This window comes from Wyeomyia smithii, chromosome 3, assembly GCF_029784165.1.
Source record: "Wyeomyia smithii strain HCP4-BCI-WySm-NY-G18 chromosome 3, ASM2978416v1, whole genome shotgun sequence".
Taxonomy (NCBI): domain Eukaryota; kingdom Metazoa; phylum Arthropoda; class Insecta; order Diptera; family Culicidae; genus Wyeomyia; species Wyeomyia smithii.
Genome location: NC_073696.1, coordinates 207,652,833 through 207,669,252, shown reverse-complemented (window position 1 = coordinate 207,669,252; position 16,420 = coordinate 207,652,833). Strand labels below are relative to the sequence as shown.

General features: G+C 37.0%; 1 protein-coding gene across 2 annotated transcripts; it reads right to left on the bottom strand.

Annotated features, from left to right (window-relative positions):
• Positions 1-687: 687 nt before the first annotated feature.
• Positions 688-15,792, bottom strand: LOC129731249 (glycogen [starch] synthase). 2 transcript variants are annotated; one of them, XM_055691092.1, is made up of 6 exons: positions 15,483-15,792; positions 3,347-3,471; positions 2,909-3,285; positions 1,513-2,853; positions 1,318-1,456; positions 688-1,258 (listed from the first exon to the last, which is right to left on the bottom strand). In XM_055691092.1, exons 2-6 carry the CDS (start codon positions 3,468-3,470, stop codon positions 1,152-1,154), a joined length of 2,088 nt encoding a protein of 695 aa, XP_055547067.1. In that variant the 5' UTR covers position 3,471; positions 15,483-15,792; the 3' UTR covers positions 688-1,151. The 2 variants fall into 2 exon arrangements, with proteins under 2 accessions (XP_055547067.1, XP_055547068.1); XM_055691093.1 differs by lacking the exon at positions 15,483-15,792 and adding an exon at positions 14,979-15,187.
• Between the last annotated feature and the right edge of the window lie 628 nt (positions 15,793-16,420).

The following is a 16,420-nucleotide window of genomic DNA, read 5'->3' as shown; positions in this document are numbered from 1 at the left end:
GAGGACCTGCGAGTGCTCGGAGTTTTCGAACGACGGGTACTAAGGACGATCTTTGGCGGCATGCAGGAGAACGCAATATGGAGGCGAAGAATGAACCATGAGCTCGCGCAACTCTACGGTGAACCCAGTATTTGGAAGGTGGCTAAAACTGGACGGATACGCTGGGCAGGGCATGTTGCAAGAATGCAGGACAACTACCCTGCGAAGATGGTGTTTGCCTCGAATCCGGTAGGAAGAAGACGTTCAGGGGCGCAGCAGGCAAGATGGGTAGCCCAGGTGGAGTTAGATCTGACAGAGAGTACACAGTGTCCCAGGGATTGGAGAGCGGCAACTAATAACCGAGTGAATCAGGCCATGTCATAATGACGGAATGTCAAATAAATAAATAATAACGGCTTTGAACTTCCACCTAACACAGATCTTTTCAGACCATGGTTGCTTCAGGCAGTATCTACATAGGTTCGGGCACGCGGGTTCTCCCATGTCATGTAGCTAACTGCTGAGGGTGCATGCAGTACAAATAGCCACTTCCCGATGTAATACTTAACCGTCGCTCCGGGAAGATAAGGGCTGGAGACTGCAGGGGTTTTAGTTTGGAAATTAAACTCCACTGACTGAGCTCTCTTCTCCGGTGTCTGTGATTTATTCATCAATGGGTTGTATTATTGGCAAATCATACAAAATAAATAGCTACTAAAGATAAAAACATTTATTTTAGCTAATTTATAATATCGACTAAATAATATATGATAAACTCTGTAATCTCGATCTAACATTACTCTTATGACCGAACACAAAAGTAGAACAGTAGCTGCAAGAAATGGTCACGATTGATCATAGGATCGTCGGTTCTAGTAAAACGATGAGCTGTGATGCAGCTGACCTTCGCACGCGTAGCTGAATGGTTTGTGACTATAAAACTTTGTTCTAACAGATGCAAGCTAAACAAAGGTTTTATTAGCAGCTCAGATGTTATTATCATTCTGGGGCTCCACTATAAGATAGTAACGGCCTATTAGCTGGATATTGCAATAGTTGGTATAGCTGCCACTCAACTGGAGCGCTACTGCCGTAAAGCTGGGGGTCATCTAGTTCAATGCTACTGTTGTCAATTTTATCGCTAGTTGAAACATTTCCGTGACAGTTAACGTCTAGTCATGCAAATTAGCCTTCTTAAGTTCCTCCAACTCCTCTTCGGAATTCACAGAATCCTGTTCGTCATCAGATCCGTGTAAAGATGGAGCTGGTGTTGTGTGTCCTGAAAAAGATAGTTACGATGGAAATAGGATCTAGAACGTTGAATGAATTTCTACATACTTGACGAGCTTGGACTCGGTGGAGCACTAACTGGACGTGGATATTTGAAGTCTCCAGCACGTTTGAGGTAGGTGTCTGACTCATCGACATAGTCTGGGTACATGGTTTTAAGCGCCCGTATTCTGGCTTGACGATAGTACTAGAATAGAAATGTTTTTGATTTATTCTCAAAAAGAGATGTATTATGTTCCTTACAATTCCTAAGTTTTTCCAGTCCAGCAGATCGCTCAGACGTTCTGTACGATTCCGCTGAATAATTCTCTGACGTCGATTGAGCTTGCAGAACTCGTACATGAATTTCGACAACTGCTGAACACTTTCCTCCAGACTTACGTGGCGACGATCGACGATGTAAATTCCATATGATTTCGGATCAGCGATATGTTCTTGCATGAAGCAACCGAAGCCTGACAAGTTGGTAGTGATACTTGGGATACCCATGACAGTGCATTCGGCCGGTGTGTAACCCCACGGCTCGTAGTAAGACGGGAAAACACCCAAATGGCAACCACGAACAAATTCCTCATAATCCAAACCAAACAATGGGTTAGTTTGATTCAAAAACTCCGGATGAAATACGATTTTCACACGATCATATTCCGTGTTGAAAAGATGACATCTGCGAACCGATTCCAGCACCGGATCGTTCCAGTCATCCACCACGTTATGAGTGGTCACTGGTGGGTTACTGTCACGCTGCAAGGCATACAAACAACGTTTGATTTTCACGATATCCTCCTTGGTTAGAATTTCATTTCCATCGGGGAGATGTCCTTTCATGCAGGTTTCGAACATTCGTTTGCCGATTTGCTGCTGCAGATTGTTAATTGTATCGCGAAGTTGTTTGCACACAGCATGACCACGCAACGATTCTACGTTGAAATTGTTGGTCTTGGCAGGGAAAATCAAAAATGCCACTACGGTTACATCCGGTCTACTTGACTTCAGTAAATGATTGAGCCGAGCTAATGCTTCAATGAAAATGTCAGCACCTTTGTTAGTAAACTCGTACCTTCCGGCTATGAACATGTAAAGTGTTTTCTCCAGATCGAAGTTAAAGTGGCCGTAGAAATGTCCACGAGTGAACTCGTTTATCTTCTCTTTAGCCAGCGCATGGAGATTTTGGAACTCATGAATAGCGGAAAACTTTTTCACGTTCAAACCATTTGGTGTGATGATGTCCGGTTTACGCTTCAGTAGATGTTCTGCCTCGTAACCGGTAATCTCCGAAACCGTAGTGAACACGTGACTCAAGTGAGTTGCAGCTCGCTCGAGGCAATAGCGGTGATAGATTTGCCGTTTGCCGGCTTCCTCGTCAACCGGGAAGTTGGCGAGATTATTGTAAAAGTCAGTGTTGCCAGCGCACAAGTATCGGCCCAGTAGCGTAGCATGGGTGGTGAACATGGTTGCGACCTCAACATGATGTGTACGCAAGGCTATCAGTCCTACACCGGCTTGCCATTCGTGAAAGTGTGCCACGATACGCGGCGGTCCGTATTCATTGTCGTGTGAATAGTTATCAGCACAGCGTTTGAACTTAAAAGGTTTAATCAGTTAATAATACAGAAAATGGATTAATAGTTCTAAGTACCTCTTCAATGAAAGATGCGATTGTGTAACCTAGAATGATAGCATCGTTGGTCTCGATATCCAGGTGAGGTATTCCGATGTTGGACGATTCCCACAGGTCATGCTTGTAGGAGTCCAGCTTCCATGCGGCGGAGCCGATATCGAACAGAATGACCTGCGGATTTCCATCCACCAGCCAGCGACCGCAATGCACCTTGAATCCTTGGTTCCGCATTGCGTTGACGGCTCCGTAAAGTGGTCCATTGTTCGGGAACTCGCAAGCCTCAACTTCGGTTCGAGCGGATGCTTCATTGTACGGACCAATGAGACAGTACTGATCTCCGAGTTCCTCTGTCGACACGAATGCCTTCGATCGGATGACGGTGTAAATTCCACCAACTGAAAATGGAAGAGCTTTCGGTTTTAACATGAACTAGGTAAATCACAGTGCGGAACAGACCTTTATTGGCGACTTCCCATGCAACCTCAAACGTCCACCGGTTTTCGGTGTTGGCAGAATGCCCGCGATCCAAATACGCCAGAAGGTCTGAACTGGACTCCACACGCGAGTAGCGTCTGCTCATTCTAAAGAAAACAAGAGGAGAAACACAAAATTAGATGCAACTATCAAAGCAAAGTCAAGTTCACGACGCTGCATATACTAGCAAAAAAATCAGGTGTGTGAATGAAATAAGCATATTTTTAGAAATGGACACTGCTCACGAGTTTCTGGTGCGAGCAGTTGCAAGTAGATATATTTTCTCAGCTGTTCACCGAGTGATTTACCAAAATGTCGGAATGAGCAGTTTATGAATTCATCTAGCAGACTGCAACCGGTTTGAACAGGAGTAAAAGTTCTTTAATGGGAGAAAATTTCGGATGATTGATTAACCACGCACGAAAATAAAACTTATGATGAACCATGAATTATGATGAACCGAAGTGAAAAATTTTTCGGGTTATAGAGGACACGGAATGATATTGTCATATGGCTATATGATTGCCTCAATAATAGAACGTGCGATAAATTTAGAACAGGCGCGTGTCGTCGGAAGTTGTAGTGGAGTAAAATGGGCCGAACCGATGATAAAATAACTTTGGTAATTATGGGCGAACAATCGATATAACAGTCGTAAAAAGTTAGCTTCTCTGGTTTATGCTACAGAGTTTTATAAATACATTCTTAGCACAGTATCTACCTGTAATTTCAGTACAATGGCATCGCACGCAACTAGCTGTAACTTCCGAAACCTTGAGTTAAATTTATTGATTTTATAATTTTTTTTATGAAATTAGAATTACGTTGTCCATTGATGTGAACTCTCGTAATATATCCCAGTCAATCGCTATACGTGTCCTCTTGCGAAAAAAATGACCACTATTGCTGGGTTATCAGGTACGTACACCGACACGCTCCCAGTCAGGTAAAATATGGATTATGAAGCCAATCACCTTCCCAGGATTCAAAGACCAAATCTCTGTGGGCTGTAAACAGCCACTTCCAAGAAACCTTGATCTGCATTTAAAAAATGCACCAACACTGCACAGCAGATGTTCCGATGTCTCGCTTTTTATCGGAAAAGATTCCTGCACCAGTTTTTGTACCTATTTTTGAGCCATCTGTGAAAAATATTGTTGAGCCGTGACTGACATCAGGAACTCCGACTTTTCAGTCTGTACGCGACGTTTCGCATGCCTTGTAAGGAATATCATGGTAATCCTAAAGTGCCCGAGGTGGAGACTGGACCATTCATACTCATCACTGGCCCTCTTTTGAAAAAATTCAGTATAGTCAGGTGACCCACAAGATCACCTGACAAGATAGTTTTTGTTCTTTTGAGCCTTCCCTGCTTTTAGTTTCACGTACAACGGCAGCAAATGAAGAATCACATCAAGAGCTTTTGATGGGGTGCTGCTCATGGCTCCTTTTATAGCAATGCACGCAAGTCGTTGAACTTTACCTAGCTCTGTTCTAGCGGTGATCTCTTTGGTTTTTGTTCATACTAACGAAGCGTAGTTCAGTTTTGGACGTATGATCGATGTGATGTGGATAATCACCATTTTTGGTCTCAAGCCCCACTTTCTTCCAACGGTTTTGGACAACTTCGAAACCTTTTGCTTCTAAGCTTTTCAAAAGATCGTCCACCACCAAAGACCACATAAGTGCATTGGCGTAACTACACGGGGGCTAAGGGGCCATTATTCATACCATTACATTCATTGGCGCGCGGATCAACAAACAGCTGTCAAATTCCAAAAGCGGATATTTTCCCGAATCGTTTGAAATTTTGTTCTCCTGATTGTAATTGAAAGAATCGATTCCAGTAAGTGATTCAACTATGGACTCCGCTTCAAATAACCACAAATCAAATATTTCTTGTAAATGGCAATTTTAGGCGATTTCCTCCAGCTACTGCTGCAGTACCGAAATCGGATGCAGGATGCACTTGTTTACTTTACATAACATGGAGAATATTTAATGGAACAACTATACTCAAGACACTCTGGCTCTAAAATCAAGTTTTCTGGGTCAAAATCATTTTGATCACGTTTTTGCAGCTTTGGAAACAATGTGCGTTGGTTCAATAACACAGTTATGTGGCTCGATATTTCAATTCACCCATTCTGTATTCGAAAGGCAAAACGGACGGTTCTTACTGGAGCAGCAGGAAGCGGGTGGTGGCAAATACTGGTCGCTTACGAAAGCACGCACCATCGACTTGCTTCGAAACACATGTGCACTTAGGCACATACCCTAATACTTTTTTATTGTTATAATGCATTTTTTATAAATTTAAATCATTGAATCATGTTTTCTGTTTTTTATGTTATACAAAAGAAATCCAAATTTAACAAATCGCCGTTTCTTTACTTTTCTTTGCATATTTTTATTTCCTTGGATCACGAGATATTACGGGAAATCAATCCCCAGAAGCTGAAAACCGCTGGGAAATAGACGCTCCAATGACACTGCGTAAAAAAAGACAATTTGAAATTGAAAATATAACGAAAGAAACCGTCCAAAAATGTTTAAACCTCGTTTGAAAACGATAATGGGTAGTCTAGATGCCAAAATTTAATATTTAAAATTTTCAAGTATTTACACCAAAAATTGTATTTTTTTGAACGAAATTATGATCACTTTTGGTCTAAAACGGATAGAAAATGAGATCGATATCTAATAGCGTTTTTGTGTAATGGAGAAAAAACCGCGCAAAAAAACCTTGTTGCATATTCCCGACATCCTTTCGCCGGGACAAAGTGCTAATACTAGTCACCTTATTTCCCATGAGAGAGATCATGACGGTTGTAGCGAAATGAGTAGACAACGAAAAAGTGGGGCGATAGTTTTCTTTTCTTGGTAATTATTGATGACAGGCACAGAGCCAACAATTAGAAAGCTAGAAAAGGACAAAGATAATGATCAAAAAAGAGTAACTCTCTTTCTCTACCGGGTTTCAAGTAGATTAGGTTTAAGTAGGACTTGATTCCAGGCGGTCGTTATTTTCTCCGCAATAACGAGTGCACGAGTCCCTGGCAAAGGTATAGAAGATTAATTCAGCCTTTGCAATAAGACATCAAAGAAGAATTCAAAGTTACACATTGAATGATGGAAAAAGTCCTTTCAGATATCGAACATTTCACAGCCAACTTTTAAGTGTACATGACAATTACGGGGCTAGCCCCACGATCCTACACACCAAATTTACATTGCTGGAATTTTTTGCTGATTTTTTGTGTGCTGTGTTTCCAGCAATCTGTTCAGCAATACAAAATCTGCTCGTTTGCTGCATGGTTCAGTAAAACAAAATACAACTTGCTGGTTGCCAGCTATGACAGTTTGCTGTACATTCAGCAAAGCATAAATCAATTTGCTGGTTAACCAGTTAGTTCAAGGGAACCATGTTTCCCTCAGGCACCAGCTTCCATCCGCCCATCGGACCATAGCCAAATTACTGTTGAACTAGAGATGTATGATTATCATTTCAACTTTTAGGTTCATCTAGCCCAACAGTGACTTAGCAGTGGTCCCATATTCGCTATCAGGATCTTAGCGATGATCGCGTACTAGCTGCACAGCGATTTGGCGCGTTTTACTAATGACAGCTTGACGTAAAATTTTTTGACATATCAATTCTTTCGCTGGATTCCAGCAAACATTCATTTACTGTTTTCTGTTCAGCAAATAGCTTTGCTGTATTTTCGCGAATCACTCGTTCACTGGTTTTCAGTAAATTTATCAATAAAATACTGGCTTACAGCAAAAATAAAATTACTGAACGAAATTCAGTAAATTGTATAACTGAATTACAGTAAACTTTTGAAAAAAAAAAATGCTGTGATTCAGTAAAACAAGTGGTTTGCTGATACACTTTCAGCAATGTACTTGCAGAACCATAAAGAGAGATTTTGGTGTGTACTGACACTAACAGTCTCTTCCCAGTTGAAGCTCGAAACTCACGACGACTGGTTTGTTAGGCCATCTTGGAGAGAGTCAATCAGTACTGTTTCATAGAATGAGTTCATCTTACTCACTTCAAGCACGTTATGAATGAACCAGAATGGAAGAGCTGTTTCGTATAATAAAAATGTATAAAATTTAATATGTTCTAATAACTTAATAATGTAAGAAACTTCCACATCTTCTGCTCGAATCCCTCTTCGACAAGCAACTGCTATAAAGTTCGTTGTTGTGTGCGAGCTGTGAGGGGCCGTTTTCTACAAAACACTTTCCTGGAAGTTGAGGATAATGTAATGTCGATCCGATTGGATTCCAACTGACACCAAATGTCTTTAGAAATCGTCTTTTCCAGTTGCTTGGATTACACATAAAATTAGTAATACGAAGCAGTGTTTAGTTGACTTGGTTTTCAAAATACTTTAATTTTGTTTACCTCACTGCAATCCAACGAAGGGGCAAACAAATACTTTTTTAAGATCTGTAAAGGGGAGCTGCGTAGCCGCAAGGTTACAGAGTCCGCTTTGTCAAGCGAATGGTCGTGGGTTCGAATCTAAGTAGGATAAGCCATTCGATGTCAAAACTGGACTTTTGAAGTACGGCTTCATATTCAGGTTCCCCACCACTTACCCTTCCTTTACGCTGAAATCTATATCACCTTTGCGTGACTTTCTCTTAACAATACATAAGTCCCTCTTATTAATAAAACTGGCAAGAAGGACGCACGACGAAACTTCTCCATGGAATTATAATTGGAGATATTCGGCAAGAGGAACGAGCATCGGTATAAGTAGAACAGTAAGCGGGTAAAAGGAAGAGTATCACATTACACACAAGCACTGATAAACAATAATAATAAGCATGCCACTTCTCAATAGCGGTGTTGCTAATAATAGAAGTGCGGGATACAGCAGACACCCGGGCATATCTCACAATAGATCTACGATTCTGGTCGCAGTGAGAAAGTCCATACAGAAAAAAAAGATCTGTAAAAATGGCTGCTCATTTAGGAGCACAAATCTAACAATTTGTAGAAATAGAGTGAAAATTACTCAGTTTCGCAAATCAATGTTACTAATTTTGGACGTTTCGTATATAAATACTAAACAGAGCATCTTTTATTCAGTTTTAAGTAAAAATGGCTGAGCGTGTGAGGCCAGATATCAACTTCAGACACCATTTTGAAATTCAAAATGGTTCCTCCTGGTTTTTGGAAAGAGTTGAATTTCAACATTTTTCTCAAAATATTTGTATTCCAATAATTTTACACAAATGAAATAGTTATTTCTAATCCAAAAACTTATGATAATAAATTTTGTGAATGCATTCGTTTTTGAAGGAAACACTAAATGATACATTAAATCAAAAAAAGGATGAAAGTTTACCCTCAAAATAATTTTTTGTTGAAGCTTAACATTACTCCAAAAGTTTTGATAAAAGGTCCTGGATAGATGCATCTAAGTCAAATTTTTACTTAAAAGTTTCAGAGATTTCCGGAAATTTCAACATTTTTGAGGAAAATGAAACTTCAATAATGCAATATATTTGTAGTAGTATTTTCAAATTATAAAGCTCTGGCGATTAACTTTCTATATTCGTTTCTCGATTTAAAATTACTATTTAAATTGCTGAAAAACATTGGAATACAAATATTTTGTAAAAAAATTAAAATTTAATATTTTAAAAACTTATCCTTCCATAAAGAATTTTGTTTTAATTTTTCCATCTTTTTCTAAAACAAATATGTGTATATATATAAATATATATATATATATATATATATATATATATATATATATATATATATAGTATATATATATATATATATATATATATATATATATATATATATATAAATATAAATATATATATATATATATAAATATAAATAAATATATATATATATATATATATATATATATATATATATATATATATATATATATATTATATATAAATATAAATATATATATATATAAATATAAATAAATATATATATATATATATATATATATATATATATATATATATATATATATATAAATATAATTATATATATATATATATATATATATATATATATATATATATATATATATATATATATATATATATATATATATATATATATATATATAAATATAATTATATATATATATATAAATATAATTATATATATATATATATATATATATATATATATATATATATATATATATATATATATATATATATATATATATATATATATATATATATATATATATTTATATATATATATATATATATATATATATATATATATATATATATATATATATATATATATATATATATATTTATATTTATATATATATATATATATATATATATAATATATATATATATATATATATATATATATATATATTTATATATATATATATATATATATATATATATATATATATATATATATATATATATATATATATATATATATATATATATATATATATATATATATATATATATATATATATATATATATATATATATATATATATATATATATATATATATATATATATATATATATATATATAGGTATACCCCGATTTTACGCACATTCTCGTTTTTGAGATGTGCGTAAAATCGAACTGTGCATAACATCGAATCAAAATTTTTAATTTTTTTATAGCCCAAAATTAACTTCCGTGATCGGAAGTGTGCAAGAAAACATGTAGGGGTCATCCAATTAGTATGTAACGTTCGAAAGGGGGGTTGGAAAGCTTGACAACTCATAGACACAATATTAAGAGTCCAAAAAAGAGAATGACATAGGAGCGTGGTCGAAGAAGGTAATTATCTGCGTTACGTAAATAATAGACGTTTTCTAATGTGAAATGGTCATCGGTATAGACCGGTGTTTCCGATAAAAAAATTGTTAAAACGCTGGATGGCACCTTCCTCCGCATGGCGGTCAATATTTGGCTATTTACTAGGCTGAGAGCCGCCCAGAATCTTTCCAAAAACCATTTTCTTAATCGCGTATAAGGAAATTTGTTCTGCGAAATCACTTTCTTCATCACTAGAATCAACCAAATACTCAAAAACAATTTACGCGTTCTATATTTAAGTTTTTTTTTGGCGACAAATTTTCAAATATTAATAGCAAACTGTGGGAACCGAGACAGCATGAAATACAGAATACAACTAATGACAGTTCGCCAGCTTTCAGTAGAATAGTCATTTAAGCCAACGTTGCGGGACGTGCCTAGTTTTACGGAATTACTTCAAATAAACATATAAGGATGAAAAAATCCATGTACGCACAAGTTAAAAAAAACCTGCAAAAGAATTATGTTATCGTTAACTTGGGAAAACGGAAACAAAGTTGCGTGAAATGGAGGGAACATTTTATGAAGTAGAATGAACGTAGATCATTCCGGAAACGATTGACTGACGGATAAGTTGGTTTTTACTAGGGACGTTGCGACACCATTAAACATCGATACTTAGGATCGATACCTGTATCGAGAGCAAGTACTGATATTCCGATAGTATCGAGGCTAACGTATCGATACCTAAATATATCGTTGTGCGATACCAGTTCATTCAAAATATAAGTCATAATTCTTTTTTATTATTCGTTCCTCAAGATAAAACTTTTGATTCAATTAAACCATTTATATAGACCATTTTAAGAGACGTTTCTGAACTCAATCTATGAATGAAATTTGGACAGAAAGCTCGGAACCGCTGATATAACGCACGTAAAAGCAACATCATCAACAGCAGAATACGTGTCACCTGTCAGTTCGTAAAATGGTCTATAAATTTACTGAATCTAGAAACGCCAGCTTCTGCAAAAACTTAGTCGAAAGTCGAAGACGCTTTTCCTTAATAATTGATCCCGTTTTCGAAAATAGCCGCTTGCATGGCTCTGTAGATTTTACTTTCGAATCTGCATGACCGTAGAAAAGGATCGTTCCCCTAGGTTAATCTACAGAAATTTCTGTTAAATTGGCATTGCCAATGAGATGGCATGTATGCATACGATGCATCAAAATGGCACAGGAAACAGCAAGTTTTCTGCTTCGTTCTTCTTTACAGGGTTGTTTTGAGTCTTTTCGATACTGAGAGGTGTGTATCGGTATTGATGAAGTATCGCTGGTAAAACATCGATACCAAATATCCGAGTATCGGAAGTAGAAGGATCGATTCTGTATTAGTATCGGTGGTATCGCAACATCCCTAGTTTTTACTAGATCCGCAAAAAATATGCGAAATACATCACAAACAAATATTTAGCCAACGCTGGCTAGTGACGATCTTCAGAAATTAGCAACTGCCAGTGTGAAAAAGAAATAGTGGAATTGGTAATCCCCATTAGCAACGACCGATGCGAAAATCGGTTGCTATCCAAAAAAGCAACGGCCGTTGCTATCCAAAAAAGCAAAAAAGCGTTGTGAAAATAGCAACTCAAATGGCAACTCACCGGTGCGCTTGCTCTAACCGGCAGCAGCCGGCGCTGTTATTGCTGTAGGGGTAAACAGGGTAAGACCGCCCTGCGGGGTAAGACCGCCCACTGTAGTTTTACTACCAAGTTATAAAATAATTGAAAAATTTCTTTAACGTGTCTATTACAGTATAACTACATAACATTTTGCACGTTTTTCTGTTTTGATAGTGCGCGAACGGTCGCAGAAATAATCAAAAACAACCTTTCAGCTGGCAACCAGTCAATGCGCTATTGTTTTGCGGCAACGGGACTTAAGGTTTTTCAGTCTAAAAATCTATTGTTTTGTTCTTGAATATACGTTTAATCGCTTGTCTGAATCTATCTTCTTTCGGAAATATCGAAAGCCGTGAGTAATCTTGTAATTTTGACTACTTTTTCGGTCAAATATGAAAATGTTCCACGGGGGGTAAAGTCGCCCACCATACCACAATATTCATTGGTTTGTGCCAAGGTAAGAACCCCGATAACACTCACGGAAACGCGACGAGTGACAGGACACAACACTTATTGTTCTTACAAAACATAAAAAAGGAATTTGATTTACCTTTTTAGTCGACCGGTTTCGGGCAGCGATCTTGCCCATCAGCTGGACGATGTCCGACTCTCGGTCGGACATCGTCCAGCTGATGGGCAAGATCGCTGCCCGCAACCGGTCGACTAAAAAGGTAAATCAAATTCCTTTTTTATGTTTTGTAAGAACAATAAGTGTTGTGTCTTGTCTCTCGTCGCGTTTCCGTGAGTGTCGCCCACTATACAAGGGGTAAAACCGTCACGTATCCAACTGTTTGTTGTTTTACTTCAAGACCCAAATGCCTCGACACTACAAAGGGAATATTTACAGGATCAATAAAGCAACTTCAAGCCACATAAGACATCGATGTTAATCGACCATTTTCGATTTTTTTGAAGCTTTTCTAGTAATATATTTTAGCAAGACTTATTTTTGAAAAAAGTAAACCTGTGTGAAAATGGTGTTAATGAACCAAAATAATTTTAGAGCCAGGACGGTTTGTTTGATTGGTATGACGTCTCCGGCAGAATTGAAAATAGTAGTTTTTTACTTCCGAAAAAAGTACACACTCTAAAAAAATTTTAAAAAAAGATATAAAAATAGAATTAAAAATATATATTTTTTTTCAAATTTATTTGAAAAACCATGTTTTTGCCTGTAAAATCTGCAAAAGGTAAGCTAAAATTTTATGGTTGTTGGATCATGGAGTAATAGAAATATTAATAGCTCAATTTTTGTGAAGAATTTTTTTTTGGACGGTTTGTTTGGTGTATAGAGTCGTTGATAATTTTGTTCTTCAAAAAAAAAAAAAAAAACATAGAAAATTGAAAATATAAATAAACGAAATAATAATTATTAGTATTTTTCTATCCATAATAAGTCTTCAAAAGATTCATACAGGCAGGTTTAATGAGTTTAAATTTTTAGCTTAAAGATAGGTATATTATGAATTCAACATCTTGAAAACCCCCAATTCTGAAAAATCGATTTATTTTGAAAACCAAAAAAGTTACCTAAACATTGATCTGAACTTGAATAATCAGAAAACAAAATAAGTTGAAACTTAGAAAAAAAAATTTTTTTTTTCAGATTTTTCACAGTGTATATTTTATTTAAAAAGAAAAAAAAATACCATCTACAACTTTGTCAGAGACACTATTCCGATAAAATCAACCGTTTCGGCCCTAAAAATATTGTTTATCCTCAAAAAATGGTGGGCGATCTTACCCCGCTGGTGGGAGGGCTTACCCCGCATGAACAAGATCTGCACATTTTCAATGAATTTTTAAAAATAAAAAAAAGCTGGAAAATAAACAAAAATATTTCAGTTCTTATTTTTTAAATGCGGGTATTGAATAGAAGAACCTCTTAGCGAAGAAAAAATGAAATTGCAGCCGCAACTTTTATTTCTATAAACAGAATTGCTTAAGGGGGCGGTCTTACCCCGCTTACCTCTACATTGAAGATGGTTAATAATCCCAAATTAGCCATGTTATGGCGGTTTTTTTGCGCAACTTCACAAGCTCAGATCCATCACGGAGGAGCAACTGCGAAAGCTCATGTAAAATATTTTTAACATTAACGTCATGTAAAATATTTTCTGATTTGAATTTAAAATTTAAATCAGTTGCTTCTTACGTAAACCACGGTTTATATCATTTAAATAAGCGTGGAATATTATAGAATTTTCTATCATAAGCGATGGAGGCGATTCTTTACATGCGATACGACATAAAGTTTTATTATTGTTAACGTACGTTTAGTTACTAAATACCATATTTTTATTTACATGTGGCTAAAACAGAATCGTTAAACATAAAATTATCTAAATTTTGTGGACGAAACTCAAACCTGAATGTTTATTTTTTTATGTTTGTTTTTGTTTGAAATAAAAACCAAAATAAAATAGGTACACAAAAAACACAGCTATGAACAATCAGCAATAGTTTGAATATTTTCTAAGCACCAGGTTGTGTGGTGAAACAGCTATAAATGGATCAGCTAATACTGATTGAATTATTATTTTTTTCTTGTTTAATTTTGCAGAAATTTTTTTGAGTAATGATAGCTTAAATAGATGATTTGAAAATTCAAGTAAATACCTATATTATTTTACAATTGTCTGTTCAACACAAATTCGACCCAAACACCAGTTTCATTTTACACTCTTTTGGAAATGTCTCCAAGCATGTATCAGTTATATTGGATATAAACCGTCGACAAATTTTTACTTTCATGCTGATGAACCCCTCCGTCCTTGAAAAAAATGCCAGGTTGTCGAAGCATGAAAATAATAAGTACAATCGAGTTGGGTTGTTATTACGTCACATTCCAATACTTTTCTCCCGAGTGTAATTCGGCTGCAAGGCGAGAGAGAAAAGAGAACTAGTCCAAGGTCACCGAACGACCTTGACATTCGAGTTTAGTGCAACACCTTTGGCTGCCCACTTCCGGACCCATGTGGCGCGATCGACGGTCATCTGGCGCCTGACGGCCGGTTGTAGTACAACGACGCTGCTAGGCGCTCGGTCACACTTCAGGGTGGGTAATTGCAATCTTATGTGCGCAAAATGTTTGTAAACAAAAACTATTTTCGCTACGGTTGAACGAACACTCACCGCCAAATGGTGACAACATCGGTAGCAGCTGATTACCAGATAATGAGCTGCATTTGTTCAGAAACAGGTTGATATGACATTGTTTGGATCACTCTTGCTGGTTGTGTAACAGGGCATGGTAAAACTGAGGACACGTTCCAGAGAGGTTATTATATCCTAATTTCCTACAATCGCGGGTCACTATTTTCTTCAATTGAACTATCTTCCTTGGAAAAAAAAAACAATTTGCAATTGGTATACAGTACGAACAACCGAGTGATTGCTGGTACGTAGCATGTTTAGTTTATTGAACCAAAAACCAGACAAGTAACTCTCGCGCTATTTTTGAACACCAATAAAAAAAAAGATAACTGTTATCAGGACTAATCCTTGCGATCCCGCCCATCTCCGGCCTATTTCGTTCCAGCAAATACAATATCAATCGGGTCCAACTGGACTCGCAACCATATAAACGTATACTTGGCAGCGAATTGTTTAAAAGTCAAATAAAGGTCAATGTCTAACCTTACTCAAGAAGAGGATGGCTCTGTGTTCGTACTGCGGAGAAGATTAACCACTTCTAGGGTCAAGAAACCGCACCGTCTTCCGTCTGACCACTCAAGTTTCCTACGGATCCAATTCCAACGTGTTTATTTCCAGCGCTAAGCTTCCAACTACATCGAATGCACTAGGATAGAATGTTGAATTCCACTTGACACCCGCACACCTTTCACAGAGCTACGGGGAACAGTTGAAAATTTTTGGTCGACCGTACTGAGTGCGAGCACCACGCCAAACCACGACGAGAGTTTACTGAATACTGGCGCAGCTCTGGTAGCGAGAGACAATTTCTTCCGCACTAACGTGTAGCATATAGCAGCCCTAAAGCAGATCGATTTCGAATGTAGCGGTACCGTAGAGAGCCCATTTACCGACCAGTCGCTAACACCGTTGTTGAAGGTAATCAGTTCTGTTGTAGATAAAGTTACCAAGGTGGGGTTGTGATAAGGAAATATAATGGGATGCAAATTTATACACAGTTCACCCCTTGACCGCTGGCAGTACTCAACTTCTGCTATCACTACGACATTGGAGCGATAGGAAGAAGGCGTCTCTCTTTCGACTACGCAAGCAAACCGGTACGACATTCATCAATTTCGCCGCGGAGGACAAACGTGAAGCCGGTGTGGGTTTTGGTACTCTCAGAGAACCAGGGTTGCCAATGTTCCAGTTTAAACTGGATTCCTCCAGTTTTTTTTCAAGTGATCCAGTCAAACAGTTTATTCCCAAAATCTTCCAGTTTTTCAGATATTTGCCAGTTTTATCCAGTTTTTTATTCACTGAAGCTCCGATTGATTTTCGAAAATATTTTTAAAACGTAAATATTGTAGATTGATAAACTATTTTGACAAATCTTAACAGCGTAATCAGTATGCTATCTTCTCGCACGAAACACGGTCAAA

What these genes read in the sequence shown, in the direction of transcription:
- LOC129731249 (XM_055691092.1), bottom strand. Translation starts at nt 3,470, where the DNA reads ATGAGCAGACGCTACTCGCGTGTGGAGTCCAGTTCAGACCTTCTGGCG. An exon ending in TCGCATCTTTCATTGAAGAG is followed by an intron (nt 2,854 to 2,908) that starts GTACTTAGAACT and finishes AAACCTTTTAAG; the next exon opens with TTCAAACGCTGTGCTGATAA. An exon ending in ACCGAGTCCAAGCTCGTCAA is followed by an intron (nt 1,259 to 1,317) that starts GTATGTAGAAAT and finishes TATCTTTTTCAG; the next exon opens with GACACACAACACCAGCTCCA.